At 37.2% G+C, this 12,446-nt stretch overlaps 1 protein-coding gene across 5 annotated transcripts in view; it reads right to left on the bottom strand.

The window, feature by feature from the left end:
* The window catches only part of LOC124643721 (anoctamin-4), a 53,658-nt gene continuing 41,212 nt past the window's right edge, over positions 1–12,446 (bottom strand). For 4 of the 5 annotated variants that reach the window (XM_047182772.1, XM_047182775.1, XM_047182774.1 and 1 more), the window contains 10 exons: positions 12,170–12,334; positions 11,432–11,575; positions 8,879–9,048; positions 5,847–5,986; positions 5,198–5,357; positions 4,872–4,917; positions 4,500–4,605; positions 3,323–3,498; positions 2,536–2,716; positions 1–1,951 (listed from right to left, as the gene is read on the bottom strand). In XM_047182772.1, the coding sequence (XP_047038728.1) occupies positions 1,836–1,951; positions 2,536–2,716; positions 3,323–3,498; positions 4,500–4,605; positions 4,872–4,917; positions 5,198–5,357; positions 5,847–5,986; positions 8,879–9,048; positions 11,432–11,575; positions 12,170–12,334 (1,404 nt within the window). In that variant the 3' untranslated portion in view covers positions 1–1,835. Of the gene's footprint in view, positions 1,952–2,535; positions 2,717–3,322; positions 3,499–4,499; positions 4,606–4,871; positions 4,918–5,197; positions 5,358–5,846; positions 5,987–8,202; positions 8,287–8,878; positions 9,049–11,431; positions 11,576–12,169; positions 12,335–12,446 lie in introns of all 5 variants that reach the window. The other variant, XM_047182773.1, reaches the window with a different exon arrangement.

Raw genomic sequence — 12,446 nt, 5'->3', positions numbered from 1 at the left:
TTGGAAACAATATAATTTAATAAAGAATTGAGTATTCGCCCACAGAAAGATTAACAATAAATCTATACTTAAGTAGAGATTCTCTTACTGCTTACTGAAATAACTAATATCACATATATTTGGGACATTCACTTGATAAATTATTTCTTAAGTACCTAAGTCAGAATATTTCAGTGTGATTTGACAATGATAATTTTCGTTTCTGAAAACACATTTCATTTCCAGTCCAGTCAATATAGACATTTGAAGCTACATTAATTCACAACAGCCTGAAAATTGGTGAGATCGTTTAAAATATAATAACAATAAAATTTCAAAGTTCGCCATGTTTTCCCTGTATGGATGGTTCGGATAAATTATCCAAGGCATAAAAGTCAGTTTTCTTAAAACAAACTGTTCAATATGAACTATGAATAAACAGTTGTTTTAAGAAAGACAGATGTTTATGCTGTCGATTAAAATGGCCTTAAGTGCAATTATTCCGATACATATTAAATAACATCCTTCATAAAAAAATGATTTACCTACAATTCGCATGTAATATAAATGATACAGATTCGTATTTATGCCGCTAGGTAGAGCCAATGTGCACATTCAATATGTCACCGAAATTATTTTTGTCTCACCTTAATAACTAATTATTGAAGCCAAAATTAATGTCTAAAAATATATTAAAAATAAAATAATTTTGTTTAACTTAAGCATTTCGCATTAGTTAGGTTTCAAAAGTTAAACAATATTTTATTAACTTTTTTTGCATTAACTTTGGCTTCGAGCTTAAATTACCTACTTTACTTAAGTTTATTTAATTTAATAATAAATAAATTCAGGCTAGTATGACCTTACAGTGTGCAAACTTTTTACATAATTAGGTATTTTCTTTTTCAAATCGACATCCAAATATGAAATCATGATAATAATTTTTTGATCCATAAAATATTATTTGAAAATTATCCTTATCCGATATTGTTCATAAGTAAGATTTTAAGAAATTAAAAAACAATATAATAATAACAATAAGGACAATATTTTTGGTAGTTACATTTTGTTATATTTAGGCATATATGTATATTTTTAATTTAACAATGATATAGTCATACTATCCTACTAGGTAATTGGACCCTCAAAAGTGCCTTGTATTAAATCTCTGATACCCCACTACGTCCCTACCAACTATAATAAGTCAATAATAGTAACTCGATACAGATTTATTTAAATGCGGTTTTTCATTTTATTCTTAACAACTATTCCATATTTTTCACACATTTTCACTAAGACTCAAGTTCACCGGTGGCCGAAGCACTCGTAGTCGAAGCCCCCGATTCGGTTAATTAAAAGCAATTTTCGGGGATTTCAGCTACTGGGGGCCTATGCCACGGACAAAGTTAGCGTCAATTTTCTTAACACAACTGTTGAGTATCAATTTTTAAAGCAAATAATTGTTTTTTAAAAAACGGACGTTAGCAGTGAACTTGGTCTTTACAAAATTTTTTATTTAAATATTTCATGTAAATCATTTAATATACATTTCATGTCATTTACTCAAGAATAGGATATCTCGACAAAAAAGTCTGTATTTTTAATTTTTACACTGTTGTGTTGTATTAGACACGTATGTATGTTTTCTTTTATTTTACAACAGTTCTCGCAACAAAATTTCGAGCATACGCGCATAATATGGCCCTATCATGTTCCCATTTCGTTAAACGTGACTTTTGCAAACTTTTACAAAGAGACATAATTTTTCATCTGTCTGAGTAATTTTTCTTTGTTAAAAGTAAAGAGAGGTATCCTATATAGCCTATATTTAAATATAGCCCGTATATAAGTTAATGTCAGTGCGTGATATGAGGCGATACGGGTCGTTGTGCGACGGCGACGTGCGCGTCGAGCGTGTCGGACGCGCGTGATGTGCGCCGCAGCCACGCGCCGCCCACGCCGCGCTCCGGAACTATGCAACACAATTATTATTAAGTCATCATATCCCTGCTTCATAGTATCATACCTATGCTTTGCTTTTTAATTATGGATGCATCTACACGGCGCAAGTAGTTTGCGCATGTTGAGGCACATGCGCAGGTTACATGAATTTTACAAACGTGCGGGTCCAGCGACTCGCGCATGTACCAAAGCAAAATACCCACCCGCGTGCTCTTGTCACTTGCGCACGTTACCTTGATCTAGATACATGCACCGTGTAGAAGCACCTTTTCAATTCTGAGCTACTTTATGAACGTTTCTCGGAACCTCTGAAACTTTTTCGGCCCGAATCCCGATTCCCAAATCGAACCCGCAAAATCCCGCGTGGCGGCAAAAAAAATGGTGTGTATAAGTTTGAACGCCATGTGTGTAGCACGTAGATCTTAAATAGATGAACCGATTTTAGTATGAATTTTAGTTGATCAGTACCTAGTGTTCCAGCGTTGATTCTTACACATGTTTTATCAAAATCCGCTCAGCCAATACGTAAATAGTTCAATATTTTTGTATCTTCAAAACTTGAGTGAAGTTCTCCAATCAATAAAATGTCCTTACCTGGTCCACTTTCACTCTTCTGAGTAATAAGCTGTCTATACTCAGTAGACAGTCGTCTTCTTCCATGTTCATACTTAGCTTCCTTAGCCAGCAAGGCTTCTCTCTGCATTTGTGTCCTCAGCTCACTTGGTACGTCAGGAATGAAGAGTTGCATCAGGCCTGTTAGGCCGAATACCACGTGCTGTGAAGGAAAGAAAGAAAGATATAATTTGCCTAGCATTTTAGCCAAAGTATGTTGTGATCGGAGAGCATGTTAATGTCGGTCTTTTGCCTAGACTCTGTCGGAAAGTTGTCCCATCGCGCTATGATAGTGAAGGAATAGTGACCGCACCAGTGTCCAAGCACATGTGCGTGCACTATAATATGTCCTGTGGATTTGGCTGATCTCCTTATGTGAGAACAGCCGCCAAGGTTAATAACGACTATGACGCCATTTTTTTTGTGTTCGGTTTTCGGTCTACATGAAGACCCCATTTTTCTAAGTGTATCTTGGGCATTAATTTAACTCAATGAAGGTAAAGGAAAAATCCACCTTAATTAAAATGTAATGGCAAAATTTGTATACTGTTACTAACGGCAAAACATGAAGGACATTGTATTTCTTTAACCCCCTTGCATTACCTAATACATAATTATGTATGTATAACTATGTATTTTGTTCTGTATACCCGTGTTTTACAAATACACTATCTTTATCTCGCACCTGTTGATTAACGCTCAATCCTTCTCTGTGTGAGAAGATGCTATGCCCCGCAGTAGAACAATGATGAATCTACCTTATGCTTACCTCAAAAACAACCACAAAAGCCAGTCTAGCAGCAAACACATGCCAGTAATGAGGAGACAAGCCATAAGGGTCAGCATGATCAGGGGGGTTCCTGTAGCCACGGTACGCGCACACTGGGGGGTCTTCCTCGTTCTCATCAGCACCCCAGTCTTCGCGGTAGTCTGATGTGTTGAATACTAGACGGGGGTGATAAGAATTAAGGTGGTTACAGGGCCAAAACCAAACAAGTAAATCTTTCCTGATAGATGGTTGTTACAGAGTCCTATTTTAGCCGGTTCCTATGCTTAAACAAGAACGATTCCTTCTGCTTATGGCTGGTAGTTTATCTCAGCACATTAAGAAGAAAATTAGTAGCGCTTAGTGCAAGTGCTTGTAGTGGGACCTACACTAATTGTTGACGCATCAATATTGTTCATACTGTACTTGCATTGTGTTCGCCTCCCCAGTTGTCCCGTATATCGCACTACCAACGCACGCTACTAAATATTGTACCAAATCGTATGTAACCTATCTGGAGTCAGAAAATAAAAGTGTATTAATTATAGTTCGGCCATTCAGAGAATGCGTTCCTGACACGTCGCGATTGAACTGACGACGTAATAACATTCATTGATTATTGATATAATAATGTTGTTTTAATGCTCCTCAATTGTTAAAACGGTAAACAACCAGCAAAAATATTTTTATCGTAACTGCAACGCCATTGCAAAGTTACGTCGTCAGTTCAATCGCGACGTGTCAGGAACGCATTCTCTGAATGGCCGAACTATAGTATTCGATTTATTTACTTATCTCTGGACACGACACCCCCACCATCTAAATTGGTGACCCCGACGTGATATGAACACGCAACCTTCTGATGAAAGAAATGCTTCGTTCTACTGACGGCTGGTAGTTTTTTTGTATACTAGGTATATAACCAGTAGATAGATATAGTATGCTTTATAAACTACACTTAAAGTGACAGAATTAGCAATCTTTTCGCTGGGAGCGATTTTTGAAGACCCTTTTGAAGAACCTTTAGATGGGACAAGAAGAGAAGAGGAAAGATTCTATTGTTTTTTTCCAACTTTGCAATTCTGAAACCTCACTCTCGCAAAATAGAAGTTATTTAGCATAATGGTAATCAGACCTGCAGTTTATCAAAAGAAGAAATATTTAACCAAGTTTAACTTACATGATAATGAATGATCGATGTACCCAGCTAACGTGTTATCCGGTGAGTAAACATATTTGTACACCATACGCGGTATAAAATCGCTGGTATATGCTATCACGAACGCCTGAAAGGAGAAAGAAGAAAAATCAAGTCATCATCTGCGTTAAATTTTCCCAACTATGTTGGGGTCGGCTTCCAGTCTAATAGGATGCAGCTGAGTATCAACGAGCTACTTTTAGTGAGTGCCTCTCAACCCCGTTACCCGGGCAATTTGATACCTACTACTATGTAGGTATGACTGGTTATCAGACTTTCAGGCTTCTGACTTTTTCGGACTTAAATACTGGTTTCAATCATTTTAATACAATGGTTATGTATCTATGTACTTACATTTGAGACGACAGCTGCATATGTAATCCCTTTTAGAATCCCATACCTGAAAAAAAAAGACAAGTTTTTATAATTTGTCTCACAATAACTTTTATCAAGGAGCTACTGAAATAAATCATAATTTTAAGGCTATTAGGCAAATTCCAATATAAGTTTGTAAGTTATTTATTATTTACTTCCTAAGTATACCTTGAGCAACAAGACTACCCATATCGACTGAAAAAGACATTAATTAAATAACTGCCGGGACAATTTAACTTGGCTTTCAAAACACGGCCTGTACTCTACAGTAGGACAATAAAAAAGCCTGATGAAGAAGTACTTACCAAGCGCCAATATCCTCTACTCTTTCAGCAAGCGGCCTTCTTGCTTGAGTGACCATTTTGTAAGCATCCAGGCGTATTTCAGCAATGTTGTTCAGGAGAGCAAAGAGTGGTGCCAGGGGAAACGCCGCCACGAAGAGAGTGACAAAACCGTATTGGAGGACTGGAAATAAATGGAGATTTATTTGGTTAAAGTATTAGCTTCAATCCGCAGTTTCATCTATGTCTCCAGAGAAATACTTCCCGTATTCCAATGGGGATAAAACGTATCCTATGCCCACCTCCTACTTCTAAGGTTTTTACATGTCTATGTTCAGGCAGATTAGTCCTACTTTCAGTTTCACGCAAATTAGCTGGACTTTTATTTGGAAATTTTCATGAATTTCACATGGAGATAGGTGGCACTTAAAGGTACTTTTTATCCAGGTATTGGAAGTAGTAGTAGTTCTACAGATATTTTAATGTACTTTCGTTCTTACGGGTTAGCCATAGTTGTATGTGTAAAATGTCTTTGTATGTCTCGGTAACTACCGACCGCTCCCGAGCTTACAATACAAAGTAAAAATAATTGTGTGTGTAAATGTACATGCTCACCAGCTTTCCTGACACAAAACATCTTAACTTTTCTGATTCTCAGAACTCAAATACTTACTCATTTCCAAGTATTCATCGAACAGTGCCAGTCTTCCAGGGTCTTGGAGGTGATAATCCTGTTCCCAGGCCATGTGGGGCTTACTCAGGTCTCTGGTGACAGCTCTGTGGGACCTCTGCCGCCACCAGTTGTGGAACTTCCTGAGGATGAAGAGGATATTGGGTTAATAGAGGGTAATATGTAGAAAAGGTATAAGGGTCCGAAAGTACTGACCGATCTGAAGAAAGATTTCATTGTTGGGAAGGTACACTACCTACGGCTTTATACATTTATTATCAGGGTATCAGGATAAGTTTCCCAGGACGTGCGTAAAACGGCGAGGAACACTAGTTTAAAAATATCCTGTGCCTTGGAGAGTAAACAGAAACCCAGCCGGTTTCTGTTTGTGATCTCTGTTCGGTGGTGTCGGATTGTTGTCCCATCGCGCTGTGAGAGTGAAGGAACAGAGAGTGCACATGTGTCTGCACTAATGCTTGTGCACCATAATATGTCCTGCGCAGCTGGCTGATTTCCTTAGACAACAGCCGCCGTGGCTGTAAAACAATCTGAACGCCTATTATGCGATGAATTAACATAAATAAGACCAATACTACTACAACATAATTGAAACTAGCTGTCCCACGTGGTGCCAGTCACCTTTCCAAAGAACAACTTAAGTAACGCAAGAGATTAAAAGTAGCCTATATTCTTTCTCAGGCACTAAAGTATTCGTGAATCAAATATAACTTAAAATAGTTTGCTTAAAAACTTGCAAGTTTATTACCATACCCAATAATAACGCAGCAACTTTTATGAAATTCACACTCGATAGTTTTTAGTTCTCCATAGCCCATGCTTAGTTATTTTTTCTACGTCTTAATACGTATAAATTAATATAGACGTTTAACACTCGATTAACGAACACTCTTGGTTGACAGAAAATTAACTTGGTGATGTTTTAATTGGTATATTGTTCTTGTATCGTCGGCAAAATAGATTTTAAAGGAGGAACCTGAATTTATGAGCATTTTTATAAACCTTAATTTTATTATCGGAAATGGAAAACTGAGTTTCTGTAGCTTTTTTCTTCGATTGAGATAAAAGGGTGGCTATTTTTATCGAAACTAAGATCGCAGGAAGGAGCGTTCAATAATTTCCTACTTTTAATTTCATACATCATAGTATTTTTTACGGCCACGTTAAGAATTTGTCCCGACCCCGGGTGAAACCGAAAAAAACAGCAAGTATACTAATTAAAAGATTTCCATCATCATCCTCCGAGCGTTTTCCCAACTATGTTGAGGTCGGCTTCCAGTCTAACCGGATTCAGCTGAGTACCAGTGCTTTACAAGAAGCGACTGCCTATCTGACCTCCTCAACCTAGTTACCCAGGCAACCCGATACCCCTTGGTTAGACTGGTGTCAGACTTACTGGCTTCTGACTACCCGTTACGACTGTCAAGGATGTTCAATGACAACTGGGACCTACAGTTTAACGTGCCATCCGAAACACAGTCATCGGTGTCTAAGATATACTTAGAAGTACATACAAACTTAGAAAAGTTGCATTGGTACTTGCCTGACCTGGGATCGAATCCGCGCCCTCATACTTGAGAGGTTGGTCTTTTACCCACTAGGCCACCACGACTAATTAAAAGATTTCCATACGCCGATATATCAAAAGAGAAATATCCTGCAACTATATATATATGTATATGTTAACTAAAATTGAAAAAGTAATCTTTAAACTTATTTTTTTGCTGATAGTACTAAAGTAGCCCAAAACAATAGACACGTTTGTTTTGTTTCAACACGAAAATAATAAACATTTTGATTGGTTTGTTTATAAATATAACAGTATCCTCAAAATACTGAGTACGGGAACAAATTCGTTTGTTTGTTTGTCACTCCACACTGACAAGGAAACAGCTACCATAATTTAAGTTTGTATGTAAAAATATCAATTTCATAAACTTTAACGTATTTGACCTCCCGTATCGTCGTTTCACCCACCAATACCTACTAAATGTGCCCATACATAAAGCGTTTCACTCATTAAAATGAGGTTTCGCCTAATAAAAAGCATTTCAACCGTTAGTAGTTATTTCAACTACTAAATCGCGTTTAATCCACTACAGTACGTCACCCACTATATAGCTCTTGACCAGCTATAGAGCATTTCACCCACTATAGAGCGTTCCACCCACTAAAACGGATTTCACCCGTCAATTCTAATTTCACCTGCTTAAAAGGGTGTTAATGCTGAATTGGACCTATTTGGCACATTTTTTTACGATTTTTGGCCTACTTTTGTCTTGCGTTGAATAAATCATTGTTTCGCTAGTATAAAGACATCCACGCACACACACGTACGTACGGGTATCCGAGCTCGACGAAGTTGTTGACGAATTGCTTGCCGATCATGATGATGGCTAGTTGTATGCACAGCTCGGAGAGACACCCGGCTGGCTCGCAGATGTCGCCTTTCAGCTTCACGAATTCTCATCTTCACCCACTTCACCCACTATAGTGTGTTTCACCAACTACAGTGTGTTTCATCCATTACTGGGTTTTTCACCCACTACAGTGTGTTTCACCCGCTAAATTGTGTTTCACGCACTAACCACATTTCACCCGTCAATTCTCATTTCACCTACTTAAACGCTCTTCACCCGTCAATTCTAATTTCACCTGCTTAGACGCGTTTTACTCACTATGACGCGTTTCACCCAACAATACATATTTCATCTACTACAGTGTGTTCATAGTGTGTATCACCTGCCATAAAGTATTTCACCCGCGTTATAGCTTTTCACCCACTAAAATGCCTACCACTCACTAAAACGCGTTTCACGCTATAAATCGCTGTTAACCCACTAAAACGCATTTCACTCATGAATAATAATTTCACCCGCTAAAACGCGTTTTACCTACTGCTGCATTGGACCTATTTGGCACGTTTTAAAAGCGTTTTTTTTCCCATAATTTAATTTTTCTGTTGTTTTTCTTTGTTTCGCTACTATAAAGACATGCACGCACACACACGTACGTACGGGTATCCGAGCTCGACGAAGTTGTTGACGAATTGCTTGCCAATCATGATGATGGCTAGTTGTATGCACAGTTCGGAGAGACACCCGGCTGGGTCGCAGATATCGCCCTTCAGCTTCAGGAATTCTGATCTGCGAGCTTGGTCGTCGCCTGGGTAGTCATAGAAGCGGCCCTGGAAGGATAAACATGCGCGAACATATCGACGGTAAAAAGGCAAAAGGGGTTAAGCGCCACATTTTGCGATTTTAACTTTTTTATTGACCCCAACTCTACTATTTTTTCTCTTTCGAATGGTCGTAATATCGTTTTCCTAGCATGAAAAAAAGTCACTTGCACCAAAGAATTATTTGTACTGAAGTGCCAAATCGATACTTGCCAAAAGTGCTCAAGCGACACCAACTTTGCCTTGCTTGGTTGAAGGACCATTTGGTGTATTACGTTTTTGTATCGCCTTGTCATTTGGCATAATTTTAAAAACAACATTAGAAGTAAATATGTCGTTTGTATCCATTTTTATTTTATTTGTTTAATAACTATCCCACCCAAAACAAAAATGTGAAAGACTGCCAAGTTCGATAATATGGGAATGCTTCGCCTATAAAAGAAGTGAGATCTGAATAAGTACCAAGTTCCATACACATACCTCAGTTAAAAATAGTTACTTTTTAATGATGATTACTTGGCAAGTTTTTATACATCTTGTTATAAACCTACTAAACGCAATGAATCAAGTATTTAATTTTCTATTAAAACTTGCCAAGTAATCATCATTAAAAAGTAACTATTTTTAACTGAGGCATGTGTATGGAACTTGGTACTTATTCAGATCTCACTTCTTTTATAGGCGAAGCATTCCCATATTATCGAACTTGGCAGTCTTTCACATTTTTGTTTTGGGTGGGATTTTATTTATTTTTGTAAGGTTGTTTATTTTATTTTTTTCTTATGATGAAGTTAGTTAAAGAAATGTCTCATTTATACTATTTTTTAGATTTTTTAATATGCACTATGTTTCTTACAAAGAAATGAACTAGATTAACTAAATGGACTAGATTTACCAACTGACTGACATGTCATGTTATCATATATTATGTTCGTGGATCAAAGTTACACATTCGTTATTTTCGAAAGTGATTCACACTTGGCCGTTTTCAGATTTTTACTTTACTTTGACTAAATACAAACCTTTGTACCATTCGAAGATATATTATATAAATATAGATAAATTTAGTTCGTTTTAGTTCCTTAGGGGTATAAATTTACACCGGGTATAAAACACCTTCATTATTTTGAAACCGACTCACACTTGGCCATTTTCAGATTTTTCCCTTTACCTTGACATAAAGACCTACCTCCATGCCAAATTTCAAGTCAATACGACCATTGGAAGTGGTCTAGGTTTTTGATGAGTGAGTCAGTGAATAAGTGAATAAGTGAATCAGTGAATCAGTCAGTGAGTGTATAGTAAAAATAGCGATTTTCTGACGTCAATATCTCAAGACCTACAATAGGTATATTAATGAAATTTTGTATTTTAGATAAGTGAGGGGGTCTCAACAGATACTAGAAATTTGATATGCGTAAATAAAATAGATTTTGAGTTACAGGGGGGTCGAATTTGGCCTGAAATGGTTCGTGTAATATAACCCACGGCCGGTGTGTCGCTTTTTTTGCTCGAACTTGGCGGACACACTGCCGTGTGTCTAGATAACGTCGCTTACACCAATAGTAAAAATTGTCAACTAAACATAATTGGCTCTTGGCCCCTTTCTTAAATAATTTTATTTTCATTACGTTGCATTTGATCCACTAAGCGCGCGCCAGCGCCTGGAGCTTAGGCCAAAATCTAAATATTCCAACATTAAATATTGGTGCTTGACCCCTCGCGAAAGCGATAAACATGGTTAAAACCTGGGGTCAAGCGACATCTATCTTTGAAACTATTGATCTCAGGCTTATTTTGATGTAAAATTATTAAAGAACATTTTAGTAAACTTTTCTGAAGATTGTTATGTGATTCAATAAAGCAATAAAGAGATATTATTTTTTAAAACTTTCTTTTTACTCTCCTGAACAATATGATCTGTGGCGCTTGACCCCTTTTGCCTTTTACCCGTCGATATGTATGGGAAGTGAATAAGGTATGACAGTATGTAGATAGCAGGGAGAGTACATAAATGGTGAGATAGATAGATACTGACCGAAGACTGACTGAGGAAAAGGGGATACGTAAAAGGTGTATATAATGGAGTACAGAAGGGAGTAGATAAGGGAGTATATAGAGACAGAATATAAAGGGAGTTCATAGGGGACAGGGGGGGGGGTGTTAACAGGTGTATTACATAAGAGAGAACATAAAGGAATTTGTAAGGAAGTTCAAAAGATAATATTTACATGTAATGATAACACAGATTGAGTACACTGGGCGAGAATATAAAAGAATGCATGAGGGTACATATGGGAGGTCTCAGTTTTAAGAAAAGAAAATTAAAAGCTAAGGTATTATACACTAGACAAAACAGGACAAAACATTTTTAGAAAAATTCTAGACTTACCTTAAAAAATGCGATATATATGAGAGAAGAATAGAAGTTCATGAATTCAAAGAAGAATATTTTGAACGTGTATGAGTCTTCATACTCAGTTTGAGTTCGTGGGTTCTCCATATTGGTTAAGTACACAGCTACTTTTGCATATATCTGGAAAAAACATCTGAATTGAGACCCTGTTTCTTTAGGTTGTTCATTGAGACCCTGTTAACTAGTATCAAACTAAGTTATATTTTTGACGTTCATAAGTGCTTCTAAAGGCCTACATGAAATTAATGATTTGACTTAGGGAAGTCGGTTAAAAATGGGTTGAACTTTGAGTTGTCTTTTTATGGTGGTGAGGGAAATTCTTACTAATAATATAATTGCGAAAGTTACTACCTGTCTTCAACGCCTTGGACTTCAACGCCAAATCTGCTAAATCAATTGTAATGAAATTTGGCTTGAGAAAGCCCGAGAAAAGACATGGGCTACTTTTATTCTGGGTGCGGAAAGTACTTCCCTTCGAGAAGTGGGTGCAACCGCGGGGCACAACTTGTTCAATATAAAATGTCATTCTTGATATCAGATATGAGGCGTTATCTTATCATTTTTTATTAGTTAGAGGCTTTTAACCGACTTCAAAAAAGGAGGGTGTTCTCAATTAATCGGAAACCTTTTTCTTTAGAACCCTTTGCTTTGTTTTCCCTCCACCCTTTTCGAAAGCAGGTCATGAGAAAACCAAATTATCATTGTGTGACTTACCCTGGTCAGTATCATAATAATGATTAAATTGATGATAGCAGCAGTCATGGTAGTAAATATCTTCGTGTGCCGTTGTATGAAGAAGCCAGTACCACCATAGATGACTGACACCATAGATATTCTGTAGATTATGGTGCCTAAAACTGCCCCCATTACTATGGCTATCTGAAAGAAAAAAGAAAATTATCATCTGCCTAGCCTTTTCTTGACTATGTTGGGGTCGGCTTCCAGTCTAACTAGAGGTAGCTGAATACCAGTGTGTAACATGGAGTGACTG

The sequence above is a fragment of the Helicoverpa zea genome, chromosome 28 (assembly GCF_022581195.2).
Source record: "Helicoverpa zea isolate HzStark_Cry1AcR chromosome 28, ilHelZeax1.1, whole genome shotgun sequence".
Lineage (NCBI taxonomy): Eukaryota > Metazoa > Arthropoda > Insecta > Lepidoptera > Noctuidae > Helicoverpa > Helicoverpa zea.
Note: the sequence above shows the minus strand (reverse complement) of the source record. Positions and strands in the feature narration are given on the sequence as shown.